Genomic DNA, 16,793 nt, shown 5'->3' on the forward strand with positions numbered 1-16,793 from the left:
CAGCCAGAGATGAACCAGAAAACTTCTACGGGCCCTTCTGCTTATAAAATTTCAAGAAAACCAAATTTTCTTTCAAAAGTCTTGGGACAATAAAAAAAGGACAAATATATTTTTAAATGCTCTTCTCTAATAGTTGTAAAAGTTATTCACATGAATCTTTAAACTAGAGAGAGTGAACAATCAGCATCACACTTGTGTGAGTTGTAACTTTTATTGTGAATAAAAGTAAAGGGATAATGTAGTGTCAAAGCCAAATAATGACCTAATATATAGCACAGGGAACTCTACTCAGTACTCTTTAATGGCCTATATGGGAAAAGAATCTAAAAAAGAGTGGATATATGTATATGTATAACTGATTCACTTTGCTGTACACCTGAAACTAACACAGCATTGTAAATCAACTATACTCCAATAAAAAAAATTTAAAAAGCCAAATAATGACAGATTTCAAAACAATAGCCTTTCTAGTCTATTGATATAGCATTTATTCAGTCAAAGAAGACAGCAATTATACTCATTTGGGTTATCTTAGTTCAGATTTAGAATATTAAACCCAAGAACCCGGTTTGGACGTGGGAGGAATGTGTCTTAGAAAAGTAATTAAAGTGATGAAAGGGCAAGTTTACAGCCAGGCAGTTTCTGCCCATTATTTTTATATTTAAGAAACCTAGGGCTTCCCTGGTGGCGCAGTGGTTGAGAATCTGCCTGCCAATGCAGGGGACACGGGTTCGAGCCATGGTCTGGGAAGATCCCACATGCCGCGGAGCGACTAGGCCCGTGAGCCACAATTGCTGAGCCTGCGCGTCTGGAGCCTGTGCTCCGCAACAAGAGAGGCCGCGATAGTGAGAGGCCCGCGCATCGCGATGAAGAGTGGCCCCCACTTGCCGCAACTAGAGAAAGCCCTCACACAGAAACGAAGACCCAACACAGCCATAAATAAATAAATAAATAAATAAATAATTTAAAAAAAAAAAAAAAAAAAAAAAAAGAAACCTAAAAGGGAGAAAGATAGAGACATGAGCAGGACTCATTTACCCACCTGCCATAAAAATCATATCTAAGGGCCCCTAGCTTTCTTTACATCCCAGATCATAATATACATACAAAACTAGAAAGTCTGGCTCCATGACTAGGCCACCCTATCTTCTAATGGATATCAATTTAAGGGCCATAAATAATTATCTAGGAGATAATCCTCAAAAATCACATTTTGACAAAGTCTGGTTAGCCCTACCCTACCTCAACCCCTGCTCCACAGCTCCTTCATTCTACTTCAGACAACGAATCAGCCTTGGCCATTGATTTATTTCATTTATCTTCACAAGGACTGCAGTAATAATTCACCCACGAATTAGTTATTTGCAATTCAAACAATCCATATGTGGGCGAAAATAAGTCCTAGTTAGTCTCCTTAAGGGTTTATAGTCTAGTAGTGAGATGAGATGTGTACACCAGTAGGTATAAAGCAAAACACAATGTGAGGACGTCAAAGGATTGATTGAAACAAGATTCTATGGGAGATCAAAGGAGGGAGAGATTATTCTCCACAGTAAGTGAGATGGACATCAGAGAAAGCTTCATGGAGAAAGTGACTTTTGAATTGAATTTTGAAGGGTAGGTAAGGCTTAGACAAATGGACATGAATGTACAGACTTCCAGGAAAAGCAGAGAGTATGATAGTCAGAGAGTCAGGGATTCATGAGTATCACGTGGGGAAGTGGTCTGGTTTGGGTGTAGGAGTCAACATTATGGAAGCTAAGTCTGGAAAAGTAATTTAGAATTGGATCATAATAGGTCGTAAATATCAAACCAAGGACTCAGGCATCACTGAAGGCTTTTTAATGGGATAACTGAGAGTTGGAGACAGAATGGAAGAGACTATGTGATGGGAGCTGTATTCTCCAGAAAGTAAAGAGTTGTTTTTCTTAACAGCTTGAGAGCAGGGGATTAACCCTCCAGAACAGTCAGTGGTTGAATGGCACGGTGATTGTGGACAGTACTGTGGGGAAAGACACTTTGTTTCTCATCACCTGGACAACTGACACTCCCCAAATCCTTCTCTGGGATCCCAGCGGAAAGAAACAAGATGGCTTTTTAGTGGACACACACATCAAAATGGCCTACCTCCAAATCCCAGGCACTGCCAAGGTATGGACTCATCTTTTTTCCTTCTCACAACTTGATAAGAATATAAAATTTTTACAGAATAATTGTAGCTTTTTAAATGAGGGTGGTTGCTAAAAAAAGAGTCAGTATTGAATGAAAGAGAGAACAAGGAAAAATCTCCATCCAGTGGAAATCACTCAGTATGACAGCAAGTCAAGAAAAAGGAAGTTGGTGATATTTTCTCCAGGTACTAAAAGGAGAACCTTCAAATTACACAGAAGCTAGAGCTTTGGCATCATGAAAACTATTTCCTCTACCTCAGGAATCTATCGATTTGATCCTGCTCTTGAGAAACCAAGGCTATAATAAGGACACAACTTTCAGACCTCATTTTTCCCAACTAGGATTTTCTTGGCAATAGAACCATGTAGTTAGTCCAAACATACCAAAGTTTCCCTTGGCTGAGAGAGTATCAAAAATCTTCTTAGATATACTTGTAATGTACTTGTATTAGATGGGCTCTTCCTATAGGTGGCATTGAAGTCAGGTCTGTGTCACTTAAAGTTATTAAGTGGAAATGTCTCCATTTTTTTTTTTTTTGGCTAGGTCGGCATTTGGAAATACAGCCTACAAGCAAGGTCACAAACCCTGACTTTGACTGTCACCTCCCGTGCATCAAGTGGTACCTTGCCTCCAGTTACAGTGACCTCTAAAATGAACAAAGACACAGGCAAATTCCCTAGCCCTATGGTAGTTTATGCAAAGATTCACCAAGGAGCCTTGCCAATTCTCAGGGCCAAGGTCACAGCCCTGATAGAATCAGTGAATGGAAAAACAGTTACTTTGGAATTACTGGACAGTGGAGCAGGTAACCACCCAAGAAATTGAAGAACATATCTTTCTTTTCCAAGAAGCAACCAGGGAACAGCAGGAGGACAAGTTGTGGTGAGGACAGTTAGAAGCAGGAAGTCCAGCACTGGGATTCTGGTTGGGGGAGCTTTCTGCCACCCCACAATTCCTATATTTCAAATTGTTGGAAAACATGAGGAAGGGACTACCTTTAGCTTTTGTAAAGCCCCGAAGTCTCAGGACAACTCTAGGGAGTTGTCAGTGGGTATTCCACACCCCCCAAAAGGTGAAGAAGGTGAAGAAGGAAAATTAATAGATATTTTGTGTTAGGAGTTTGTGTGAAGATTAGACAGATGGATAGATAGATAGATAGATAGATAGATAGATAGATAGATAGATAGATCTTCATTTTTTATCTTCACCACACACTTTGGAGATATTATCCCTACATTACAGATGAAGAAATAGGCTTTCACATTTAAAAAGCAGCAGAGTTGGATTAAAGTATAGTTATATGTGACCCCCATATCTATGTAGATTCTATATTATCCTGCACCCAAAGGGAAAATTCTACCTATTATTTTTATATTTAAGAAGTCAAACAGGGAGAGAAAAAGAAAATTCTACATTTATTTTTAGAAGGAACTTGACTACTGTGAAACAAGTAACCTTATTAAAACAAATTCTGTAAATGAATTTCCCTCCTAAATCTACCCTGGCAAAAAGCCATAAATTAAAAAAAAAATCATATAACTTTTTTTTTCTCACCAGTAACATATAGTAATTGAATTCAGTTCAACAGATACGTACTGAGTAGTTACCTTGTGCTATGCTGGATGTAACAGAGGCACATGATTGATCTCTGAGTTCAAAAAAAAGACAACAATTCAGGAAGACAAGATGTACACATATGAAATTACACACACACACATACACACACACACACACACACATGGAAAAGAAGTATACCTCATCCTTAACGTAGTCAAATCCTAAACTCTCTTGGAGATAACACTGGATTATCTTTGCTTTAAAAAAATTTAATCCACGTATGAGTTGGAAATATACAAGTGCCCAGTTACCTTTAGGATATTCATTAATTCCTTCATTTCCCTGTCAAGGTGCCGATGCTACTAAGGATGATGGTGTCTATTCAAGGTATTTTACAGCTTACGATACAAATGGTAGATACAGTGTAAAAGTGTGGGCTCTGGGAGGTGTCAATACAGACACTCAGAAGGGGATACCCCAGCAGATTGGAGCCATGTACATACCTGGCTGGATCGAGAATGGTAAGTCATCTATAATAACACCCTTGGCTTGAGTAAAAGGCTTGGAATCAAGTGAAAACCACTAAACCTGTGGAGAGAATGGTACAAAATTAAATCGGGGTTTCTCAACCTTGGTAACTATTGACATTTTGGCCACATAATTCTTTGTTGTGAAGGGCAGTCCTGTGCATTGTAGGATGTTTAGCAGCATTTCTGGCCTCTATTCACTAGATATCAGAAGCGGCCCCCACAGTCATGACAATTAAAAATGTCTCCAGACATCATTCACTGTCCTCTAGGTAATAACATAGCCCCCAGTCGAAAACCACTAAACTGAATGTAGATTTTGACCACCCTGGTTCAAATTCCAGGCTTCTACCAAATAAAGTATTTTAGGTAATCTCTTGTGCTTCATTTGCCTCACTTGTAAAATAGGTAATATTGGTAACTACCTCATGGGATGGTTATGAGGAATAAACAAGAAAATACATCTAATAAGCTATTGCTGGTAAATAAGAAGTGTTCAATAAATGTTTGTTATTATTTTAAATAAATCTTAACACATTTCATAATAAAGCTCTTTCTACTGATATAGGCATTTCCACAGAATCAAAAAATAACAATTTGGGGCTTGTTATCTGCATCAGTATCACCATAAGCCCACTGTCTCCTTTTCCTCCTCTCTTCTCCTGCTCAGACTAGGGAGAATAGTAGACGAACCTAATTAACAGATAGCATACTGAGCCCACATGTAAGCAAGTGGAAAAATTACACTCCAAGGAACAGACAGACCCACACCAATCTTAGTTATGAACACTTGTCCTGGACTAGAGCTGGAATCAGGTCTGATAGGTTCCAGGACTTGTTTTCCATCAATCTCCATTCTGTCCTGGACAGGTCTGGTCCTAGTGCTGGTGTGTAGTAAGAAAAGCTCTTCTAAGAAGCTTCACACTGTCCTCTTTACTTGAGTGTGTGATCAGTAAAGGGAGGATTCTGAGACGTGTGGTATGTCCTCATGCAAAAGTGATAATAGGAAAAAATGCTTTAAAAGACACCATTGCTTCCAAAGCTCTTTTACATATTTCAGCTTATTTTATTCTCATTTGCCCTTTTTGTTGAGTTAGGGAGAGAAGTCAGGAGAAGACTGGTATAGTTGCTATATCTAGCATTATGCTCAGTGTTACACTTACATTAATATAGCTCATTCTCCTAATTATCCCATTTTACAGATGGAGAAACAGAAGCTAGAGAGGTTATTGGTCCACATTACTAACAGTGATAGCACCTGACTTGGCACTGGGAAGCTATGCTCTTCCCCCTATACCTTGATGAGCCTTGATACCAAGAGAGACAGTCTCTACTGGTGAATTGAATTAATCTTAAACCTGCTAAAGTATTCATTTCATCTTTGCCCAAGACCAGATTAATGGGTATAAAGATCAATCTGTCTTTATAGACAAAAGATTATAAGGGCTAAAGAAGAAGAGTTTATGAGAAAGTAAAACCAGAGTAATGCCACGTTAAGGTATTCCAGAATATTTTTATTGAAAAGAGAGTCTGAGAACCCCACTGATTGAGCAGGCCAGGGTATTTTTAGAATTTCAGGATGACTTTTATACAACCTTTCAACAAGAATGTGAAGCAAATTGGGATTGCTACATGAACCAGATTTCCATGCATTCATTGAGAAAATCAAGTCTTTCAAAAGCACACAATTTTAGAACCCCTAACATAAAACATTTTGTGAGAAACTGCAATCTAATAAGAAAGACAAAACACAAACATGGAGAAGAAAGAGAAAAATGCACAGAATTATTAAACAAGGCAATTCTTGAAGGCCCAGATAATCGATTAAGAAATAAATAGGAAAGACAATGAAACCCCCAGTATTACCTAGGTAGAAGAGATAGCTTGAGGAAGTCTGAGAAGGTTTAAGGCAGAGGTAGTATTTAAACTGACCCTGTGGCAGGTTAAGAGTAGGATAGCAAAAAGGTGGGAAAAGAAACAATTCCAGTACAAGTATATTTACAAAAAGTAAATTATGAAAGCTATTCCACTAAATATCCAGGAAATAAATATATGTGAGATAAAGAACTGTGATTCTCTCTTTGCTTTTTTTCCCCTGATTTGGGAGCTTTATAACAAATGGTTAAAGTAAGTTTTGTGTGCGGGAGGAAAGAAGGAAAGAGTAGAAAGAGGGTAATACAATAAAAAACAGAGGGAAGTATAGCCATTTCATGGTGTTGTTTACCTTGCACTGAGGAATTTTTTAATGCAGGTCAAGTAAAATGGAATCCACCAAGACCTGAAATTAATAAGGATGATCTTCAAGGCAAGCAAGTGTGTTTCAGCAGAACGTCCTCGGGAGGTTCATTTGTGGCCTCCAATGTTCCAAAGGCTCCCATACCTGATCTCTTTCCGCCTTGTAAAATCACTGACCTGAAGGCAAAAATCCAAGGGGACAGTCTCATCAATCTGACTTGGACGGCTCCTGGGGATGATTATGATCACGGAAGAGGTAAGCTGAATGTGGTGTGGGCCCTGTAAAAGAGTTTAGCAGCCAAGCAGAGGGGCAGAGGGCGTGAGGCAGGCAGGCGTGTTGTGATGCATGTGGAGGGATCTTGAACATCCTCTGAAATGAAAGCTTAAGATTTTTAAACATGAGAAGTTTAGATTCTGAAAAACTGGCCCAAAGGGGTGTAAGATGTTTCAACCAGGAACAGGCAATTCTCAGTTTTTTTCTGAAATCTTGCCAAGCCGTTTGCTTGGCAATCTTGCCAATCTTGCTGGCTGCTTTAATAAACCTCATTTTTAGTAATGACTCCTGGAGAGAATTGGGAAAAGATCATAGGTATCTATGGAGCAGAGCTGTCCTTTGGAAGAAATCTCAGGTTCTACCAGATTTTTCCTCTCAAAGTATGGTCTGTGGACTGCAGCATGGGCATCACATGAATGCTTGTTAGAAATGTGGAACCTTAGGCCCCACCCCAGACCTACTGAAACAGAATCTGCATTTTAAGATCCCTGGATGATGTGTATGTACGGTCAAGTTTGAGAAGCACAAATAATAAAATAATAAGCAGTAATTAACCTCCTCTCTCAGTCAGGTGCTATGGCCAGAAATACTGACCTAGGCTTTAAGTCAAGCCTGATCCAGTTTTATATTTATCACTCTGTCGGGATATAAAAATAAGAATGTAAAAGAAGATACTAATGCTTATAAATATGGACCGTCATTTACATTTATTTATTGGTATTTTATGGGATGGTGATATTGTTTCTAACAGATTTTTTAAAACTTCTTTAAGACTTGAGAATTACAAGTCACATCCTTTTTCTCTCTTTCTTTCTTTTTTAAGCTCACAAGTACATCATTGGAATAAGCACAAATATTCTTGATCTCAGAGACAAGTTCAATGATTCACTTAAAGTGAACACCACTGACCTCATCCCAAAGGAGGCCAACTCAGAGGAAGTCTTTGTGTTTAAACCAGAAGACATCACTTTTACAAATGGCACAGATCTCTTCATTGCTGTACAGGCTGTTGATAAGGTCAACCTGAAGTCAGAAATCTCTAACATTGCACAAGTATCTTTGTTTATTCCCCCAGAGACTCCTCCAGAGACACCTAGTCCTTCTCTTCCTTGTCCTGATATTAATATCAACAGTACCATTCCTGGCATTCACATTTTAAAAATTATGTGGAAGTGGCTAGGGGAATTACAGCTATCAGTAGCCTTGGGCTGAGTTTTCCCCGAAATAAACAAATCATCCATCTTTTTTTTGATTATAAAAACTTATAAAATGTATTTTAGACTTCCTGTACGAGGCAATTTAATGAAATAAAATGCTAAACAACCAGATACATATGCATAAAAACTACTTATTCAAATCCAAAAGTTTAATTATTGTTCATTTATTAATGATTTTGAGTAGTAGAAAGTAGGGGTGCTTGCATCAATAAATGGAAGTATGTTTTAATTTGATTTAAGGAGCTTTGCCAGTTATAAAAGAACATGTAATTCTATGTGAAAGATGCCAGAAAGGCCCAACCAGGTCAAACTATTTAAATATGAAAGGCATGGTTTGTTACAGAGGAGATTTGGACCAACATCACCAGAATTATGTTTTCTTTTCACTAGATTTGGGCAAGGATGATGCATTTAAGAAAGAGAGTGCATTGTAGAAGGAAATAACAGCATGGTAAGGGCTCCATAGGCATAGAAATGTACATAATACGCATGCAATTACAAGAGTTGATGATGCCTAAAGCCACAGTGGTGGGACATGAAGTAGGCAAGTAGGTTCAGGCCAGGTGTAAGGGAAAGTGATTGAGAAATAAACATTTATTTTGTACTTTGTGCCAAGTGCTCTACTAATGCCTTATATGCATTACCTTATGTAATGCAATTCGGTTCATTCAGTAAGTGTTCATTAGATGACTACTACATTCCAGGCTTACGCTAGACCCTGAGTACAAAAAGATGAGCAAGATTTGGCCTTTTCCTTATAGGCAATAAAGAACATTTGAGGATAAATCAGTGCTACGCTTGAGAAGCATCAGGAGGAGGGAGGTTTTGAGGACTACATGAAGGACTAAATAAAGGTGGAAGAGGCTAGGGTCATGACAGATGAAAGGGGAAGGAGAAGAAAAAGGAAAAAGGACAAATAGACTTAGCAGTACGGCAGTTCCCATCAAGGACTAATCACACATTCCAGTGCCTCCAACGGCAAGTATTCTTGTGAAAGTTGTTTCAAGTTCTCAGTTCATTAGCACAATTAGTTTAAAGTGCGGGTGACTCTCTGATTGAATACAAAATATCTAGAAGACTGTTTCTACATAGACTCCAAATTTATTTCTTTATTTATCGATTTTCCTTAAAGGAAGATTCAAAGATTTCAAAATAGGATTTGAGGCATCTTAGAGATACATACAATAAACATGTTTAAAAACTAAGAAAATAAAGAAATGGAGTGAAGTAAATATATAATAAAAACTAGAGGAAGCTTCAGCATATCCAAGGCCAAATATAATGTCCTGTTCAATTGCTATCGGCAGGTCACACATCAAAGATTTACAGAGTCTAAAGTGAAAAACAAACCATAGGGTCAGGAGGAGCATGGCTTTTTCTAGTTGAGACCCATGTGAAGTTTCATCTACAGATCCTCAATAAATTAGGGTACTGTGGTGTTAAGGACAGTAGCCTCAGGAACACCCATATAACAATCACAACAAGTTTAATATAGCACTGATCACATCTTTCACTGTAATCACACTTCACTGTGGTGTTACAATACACTCTGGCATTGTTCAGGAAAGACTATTATACAGGGGCCCAAACAATATAAAACTAGCAAATAGCTCTTGAGTTTGCTCCAAAGACAAAATTTGAAATGAATGGATTGTATGTCCTTTAGTCTAAGAAAGACTAGTTTTTCTTATGTATGTTTGTTATAATAGAACAGCAGAGAGTTCTGAGGCAAGGAAGACAGTGATGTCCTAAAATTCAGTATTGTTTATTGAGGACACATCCAGGTGCTTTGTCAACCAAATGGACAGAGGATCAGCTTGTAGTCTTTCTCTTAAAGTTACAAAACGAAACTAGGACATATGCTTGACTAGAGGGCCATTCACCTGCCCCATGTGGAAAAATGAGTCTGAGGCCCCCAGTTCAGCCCCATAGAATACGGTTGCCATCAGTTTAGCTTGGAAAATTTCTAAGAAGTCATTCACTGAGACTGTAATTTCCCATTTGGGTGAATTTAATGGGATGCACCTTGGGATACAGTGGGGAACTGCATAGGAATGTATGATGATACTTCAAGGAAAAGAGGTAAATGTCAGCATGTAGGTAAGACAAAATAGAGAACAGTGAGGAAAACATTCTTATGTGTTCTGGATTATAAAGCAGCTTGTTGCAAAATGGATCTGGATTGTCATATGTGATAAAAATAAACCAAAATCTTGCTTTATGCCATCATTATCCTACAATGACCTTAGGTTTTTTTTTTTTTTTAGTTTCTGATCGGTGAATTAAGTAGGTGGGTAAATGTGATGAATATATTCTAGGCATTGGTCTCTTAGGATTTTCAAATAAAGGCCTGTGTCCTTCCTAGACTTTCTCATCTGGAACCACAGCTTTATCCTGCTTCCTCTGTGAATGTCTTCTCTGCCTCCTTTACTTAACTGAGCCTGAACTCTTCTTGGAGGACTCCCTTTTCTCTACAAGAGGTTGCTCCTTCTCCCAATACCCAAGTACCAGGGGTTGATTGAGAGAAGTATTCTCCAAGCTCCCCTTTGCAACTTCCAAAGTAGGCCATTACTCCTATTGTATCATTTTTTAAGCCTCCATCCTTCGTCATTGATCTATGCCATCCTTCATCCTTTGTCTTCACTGTAATCTACCAATCTCACCCAAGACAGGCCCTTGAGTTACAACACTCTTTCCCCCTTACCTCCTAAAATCACTCTGCCTGCTATCAGAATCTATATGAATGAGTCAATCAATATATTAGCTTCAAAATTCCTTGATCTTCACCCCATCTCCACTAAATGTTGGCAAACTACTGGACTAGATCATAAATAAAAAATGGGAGAATATTGGCAATTCCATATGGTTTGACCTAATACTTCCAAGGACACAATCTAGACATAGTAATGACCTAGAACAGCTCTACCTATGAAATCTTAAGATCTCATATCTTATTCTAGTCACACATCCTCTGAGTTGTTTACTTACTCCCCCATGGAACTGGCTTTATGATTTTATGATGTCCTCTCATCATTTGATTGCCTCTTTTTACCTAGTCCATTATCTCCTTCTCTATTCAGCCCCTAGATGTCTTGGTGTGTCACTTCAAGTCCTCCCTTGACAACCCCTTCAACTCCCTCATTGAATTATCTTCTCATCACACCTTCTCTGAAAATACCTAGTTTTGCACTAAGCATATTGTCTGTGTGCTTGAGACTGTCATTTATCCATTCAACATATATTTTAAAGTACCTACATTGTATCCTAAGCACTCCGTTAGATGACAAGTATAAAATGGGTAAGCAAGCCAGGTACGGTTTTTGCTCTCAAGAATTTTATAGCTGGTCAGCATGTAAACAAGCAAGTAGATAATTAACATACACAGTATGTAGGCACTATTTTAGGAGAAGCATCTATTTTAAGACTCCATGGTTTTGTAGCTAATCCACATGTAGTGTCTGCCAGAGGAAGTGATGCTTCCACTTTCATGATGTCTGGCAGTAAGTACAAAATAAAGAGGGAAAACCAAGCAAAAGAAAAGAAATAAAATGACCTTAATCAAATCTCTGTTTCTCCAAATACTACTACATATTACATGTTGGGCAAAATCTACTGCCAGATGCACTCTGGGGTGATTCTAGGGATCTAATTATTTTCATTCACTCATTGATAGTCTGTTGATATCAATACCAGCAAAAGAATGAGAGAGAGAGAGAGAGAGAGAATATAAGAACTATGTTTTTAAAAATTATGCCTAAAAATAACTACCTGACATATGACCTCAATGGATCCACCTGCCCCCCAAAAATTCTACATTTTAGACTTTTGAAGAAATGCCAAAATATTTCCAAATAACATGCTTTCCAAAGCGTGTTTGTTAGAATGAGTCATTAAAACAAAGAAAGAGAAGATTAATCAACAAAACAGTGTTCAAGGAGGCTTATAATAAAATGTCACAGAAACAAAGATGACAATCCAGGTAAGAACTAAATAATGAGGACAGGAAATTCATTGAATTAGAAAGCCTAAGCAATGCATAGTTATAGTAATTGAGAAAAGTCTATTTTATCTGGTTCCTGGCACCCAGTGCAAAAAGGGAAATGTTAAGTGGTTCTTCTTAGCCTATTTTAACTATCACAGAGATAAATAGTTTCCTAAATTTCAAAGTAATTCCAAATTCATTAGGAAAAAAGACAAAAAGCATATGAGGAGCTGCAGAATGGACAGTGCAATTCAAACTGCAGAGGGCATACCAAGCTCATGCATGATTCAGGTAGGCACTGGGCCTCAGCTAATCCTACTCACAGGGCATGGCTGTGGGACCTGAGGCAGCACTTTAAGGGTCTAGGCAATCAGTCTATTTTGAGCAAGGCCTTAGTATCTAGGGGTTGGAAAGCAGAATACTACCACTACCACTATCACCCCACCTACTGGGTGGTGAAGAAGAGGTGTAAGGGCAGGCACAGGTGAGTAGGGCCTTTCCAAGAAGAGAATGGTGCTACATTATTAACATCATTATTTGCTATATTATCTGATAATGATAATAGCCACCATTTACTGGGTTTTTCCTAAATGTCAGGCACTAAGTGCTTTACATATTTACATCCAGACCCCCCCCCCTAATATTTGAGAAGCCTAAGGCAAAAGTATAAATGGAGATCCACATACCAAGTCTCTAAATATGCCAATATAAATCAGGCTAACAATCTATTAAATGTGTTTATCTCCTATCTTGACAAATACACTTTCATTATGACTTGAAAGGCCAGATTCAAATTTAAAATTCTTAGACCCCTCTCAGTGTCATGCTGGAACATGGCAGCTCAGGAACAGATGGGCCATGGAGCACCCTTTTTTCTTCCTACCCTCCCCAACTCCAGTCCTCACCTTGAGGGACCTCAGGTACATGGGTATGGCCCTCTCAACCCACGCAGCACATCAACATCTGCCCTTTGTTCTTCTCTCAAGCCTGAAAATGCACACACCTTTGATGCAATCTGCCCTGGGGAAAACTGATGCTGGCACCCAAGTTAGTTCTGGCCCATGCAGACCATGGAAGAAGGATCAGTTATTTATCAGGGAATTTCAGATTCCAGGCATGTGTAGTGTGTTCTAGAAGGGGAGGGGGAAGGGAGTTACTCATTGGATGGGCACAATCTCTTGGCCCTTTGGACTCCTTACTCCACAGAAAGGATGAGCTACATAATTTGGAGGACCAAGTGCAAAATGAAAATGCAGAACCCCTTGTTTAAGTAGCAGTAAAAAATAATATTATTAAAGCTACTAAAATATAGAGTTTTTCCTTTCTCCCATAACCTTTCTTGGTTTGTCATGGTAATTTTATTCATTATTTAAAGTTGTTCTAAATTCTAAAAATTACAATTGTAAAGTATTCATGTGACTTTTACCATTCATCTTTATATTGTGCAATGCTGGTTCTAAATGCACATATAAGAGCATTTAACATGTATGTGGAATACACAATTTGTATTTTATAACTCATACATACATATGTATTTCATTCTTGCCAAAATAGTGAAAACACTGCACAAAACTAACTCAAGTGTTTTTATTTCACATCTTGCTTGCCATACACTCTCTACCTTTGGCTCACTGGTGAGTAAGGAAGGACTTAAAGGAAAAGGAACTACGGGTTGCTCTATTTTCCCCTTTCATTCTATGTCATCATTTATCAATATGAGTAGTTGGTTAACAAAGGGAAATAACATGAATAAGAAAGGATATGATACAGTTTCTTGGTTGTTTGTGTTTCTTGGAATGTCATTGCCTTCTTTCTGCATTAAAAGTTCTGGATTAAACTGAAAGCACAGCTTCTTCAGGCTGTCAGGGCACCATCTACTTAGTCATAGACATAACGTATTTACCTTATACTCACTTTGAGTCTTGCTGAAATCCAACGCTTTGTGAGCTCACCTGAATTTTTGCTCATGGACATCATGAATGCTATATACAAATGGAGTGGCAAGAAATGGTGGACACACATATTGCATGTATCTCTTTTGCTTAGATGGATGATCCACTGTTCCATCAGACGCTACTTACAAAACATAAGTTCAAAGACAAAAAAGACAACTACAGCAGAGCATTAAATCAAGCATAGAACTTTTCTGAGTGCAGGGCCATATATGACTACACAGGTCTCATGCCCATGAAGCTAGCCCTAGGAAAGGCACAGCCAGCAAAGGGCAAGAGCAGGGCCCTCTAAAGGGAAAGGATGTCATATCGAAAGGCAGTACAGATGGGCAACTAAGGCTCAGAGTTAAGTAATTTGCCTGCAACCTTAGTTGGTAAGTGGCTTAAGTAGTATTTAAACCAGAGTTAGTCAAAATCTGGAGATCAATCTGGAGAACAGAAGCCCAGCTACATGAACTGGGCCAGTAGAGTACAAGCCTCAGATTTTCAGGTATTCTTTTTCCCATAGCCAAGAAGCATTTCCAAGTTGATTCTTTGGCAGGCTGGCTCTAGAAACATAGCTGCAATTATACTAATGCTATTCCAAAAACAGCCTGATTAAGAGAGAAGTTGCAAGCAACTTTTCATTGCAGTAATAATTAGAATACATATAATAATAATAACAATAATATTTATTATTATCTAATACTAATAATAAGAATAGCTAACATTTACTTAGCTCTTACTAAGTGTCAGATAGTGCTCTGAGAATTTCTGCTTTATTATTTTTATTTCACAGAGCCCCTTGGAGGTTGGTAATATTATTATTTACATTTTACAAATGAGAAAGCTGAGGCAAAGAGGGGCCAACAAATTTAGTAAGGTCACACAGCTGGTTAGTGATAGAGTCAGAATTTTGAACTCAGGAAGGTTTTTGTTGTTGTTGTTGTTTCTTTTCTGTGTTTTTTTTGTCCACAAAATAGGGAAAATCTAAAGTTTATTCATATTCACATTTACTACATTAATACTGTGTGACCTTTTTTATTGAAGTATAGTTAATTTACAATGTTGTGTTAGTTTGAGGGTGTACAGCAAAGTGATTCAGAAATATATATAACTGAATACATACATATTTATATATATATAAAAATATGTATCTATTCTTTTTCAGATTCTTTTCCACTATAGGTTATTACAAGATAGTGAATATAGCTCCCTGTGCTATATAGTTGGTCCTTGTTGTTTATCTATTTTTTATATATTAGTGTGTATATGTTAATCTGAAACTCCTAATTTATCTTCCCCCCATCCCCACTATCCCCTTTGGTAACCATAAATCTGTTTTCTATGTCTGTGAGTCTATTTCTGTTTTGTAAATAAGTTCATTTATATCATTTTTTTAGATTCCACATATAAGTGATATCATATGATATTTGCCTTTCTCTGTCTGACTTACTTCACTTAATGTGATAATCTCTAGGTCCATCCAAATGGCATTATTTTACTCTTTTTTTATGGCTGAGTAATATTCCATTGCATATATATACCACAACTTCTTTATCCATTCATCTCTCTATGGACATTTAGGGGGCTTCCATGTCTTGACTATTGTAAATAGTGCTGCTATGAACATTGGGGGTGCATATATCTTTTTGAATTATGTTTTCCTCCAGATATATGCCCAGGAGTGGGATTGCAGGATCACATGGTAACTCTATTTTCAGTTTTTTAAGGAACCTCCATACTGTTCTGCAATGGTAAATGGGATTGTTTCCTTAACTTCTCTTTTTGATCTTTCATTGTTAGTGTATACAAATGCAAGAGATTTCTGTATATTAATTTTGTATCCAGAAACTTTACCAAATTCATTGACGAGCTTTAGTAGTTTTCTGGTAATGTCTTTAGGATTTTCTACATATAGCATCATGTCATCTGCAAACAGTGACAGTTTTACTTTTCTTTTCCAATTTGGATTCCTTTTATTTCTTTTTCTTCTCTGATTGCTGTGGCTACAACTTCCAAAACTATGTTGAATAAAAGTGGCAAGAGTGGGCATCCTTGTCTTGTTCCTGGTCTTAGAGGAAATGCTTTCAACTTTTCACCATTGAGTATGATGTTAGCTGTGGTGAACCCAGAAGTTTTGTTACTTTGAACCATCTCTCTCTCTCTCTCTCTCTATAGATCCATCGCTATATTAGTGAGGTCTACTTGCAGGCAGGTGGAACTAAGCCAAGTGATCCAGACAAGGCAATCAATAAATATTTTTAGAATAACAGTATGGGGAACTTTAATAGCATTTTCATTTATCAGACATAACTAAAATCCCACATTAACCAGTTTTTCTTACATTTTACTTTTCAGAAAAGAATTTTTAAAGGTTCCCATTTTAGACCTAATTTTTTTCATCATGTAGCCAAGGTTCCATATGCAGGAAACATTTTGTATTTAATTCAATGTCCTATATACCTTCCTTATCTACACATACAGTAAGGCCAGGAACCAGGAAATAAGGGGAAAACCCTGCTGACTCACAAAACTGTCAGAAGGGACTGTTCTGAACATGGCTATTAACTCTGGAATTGAGTGTCAATCAAATTTGCTACCAAAGTACAGAGTTTATTGCCTAGCTTGCTTGTTTGTTTTGTTTTAATGCTGGTTAGTATGTGGATCAAATTTGCTAGTATAGCATGACCTAGTTGTCTAATTAGTTTTGTTGCTCTGTTTTACTACTGGATAGAATTGGATCTATGTGGAAACAGGTATCAAATATGCATACCTGGTAGTGAGTCAGTGGTCCTGAATAATAAACAGTGACAAAGGTAATGAAGAGTAACAAACAGAAGATCGTAAGCACTAGGGTTCACTCAATTTCCTCATCTGAGAATGAGGGTAGAGAAG

General features: G+C 37.7%; 1 protein-coding gene across 1 annotated transcript in view; it reads left to right on the plus strand.

Moving 5' to 3' along the window:
- CLCA1 (chloride channel accessory 1) overlaps positions 1 to 8,133 on the plus strand; it is a 34,233-nt gene extending 26,100 nt beyond the window's left edge. The window contains exons 10-14 of the mRNA XM_036858619.1: positions 1,936 to 2,151; positions 2,716 to 2,977; positions 4,080 to 4,250; positions 6,508 to 6,747; positions 7,589 to 8,133. Of these exons, the coding sequence (XP_036714514.1) occupies positions 1,936 to 2,151; positions 2,716 to 2,977; positions 4,080 to 4,250; positions 6,508 to 6,747; positions 7,589 to 7,977 (1,278 nt within the window). The 3' untranslated portion in view covers positions 7,978 to 8,133. The remainder of the gene's footprint in view (positions 1 to 1,935; positions 2,152 to 2,715; positions 2,978 to 4,079; positions 4,251 to 6,507; positions 6,748 to 7,588) is intronic.
- The last annotated feature ends 8,660 nt before the right edge of the window (positions 8,134 to 16,793 follow it).

This window comes from Balaenoptera musculus, chromosome 1 (assembly GCF_009873245.2).
Source record: "Balaenoptera musculus isolate JJ_BM4_2016_0621 chromosome 1, mBalMus1.pri.v3, whole genome shotgun sequence".
Lineage (NCBI taxonomy): Eukaryota > Metazoa > Chordata > Mammalia > Artiodactyla > Balaenopteridae > Balaenoptera > Balaenoptera musculus.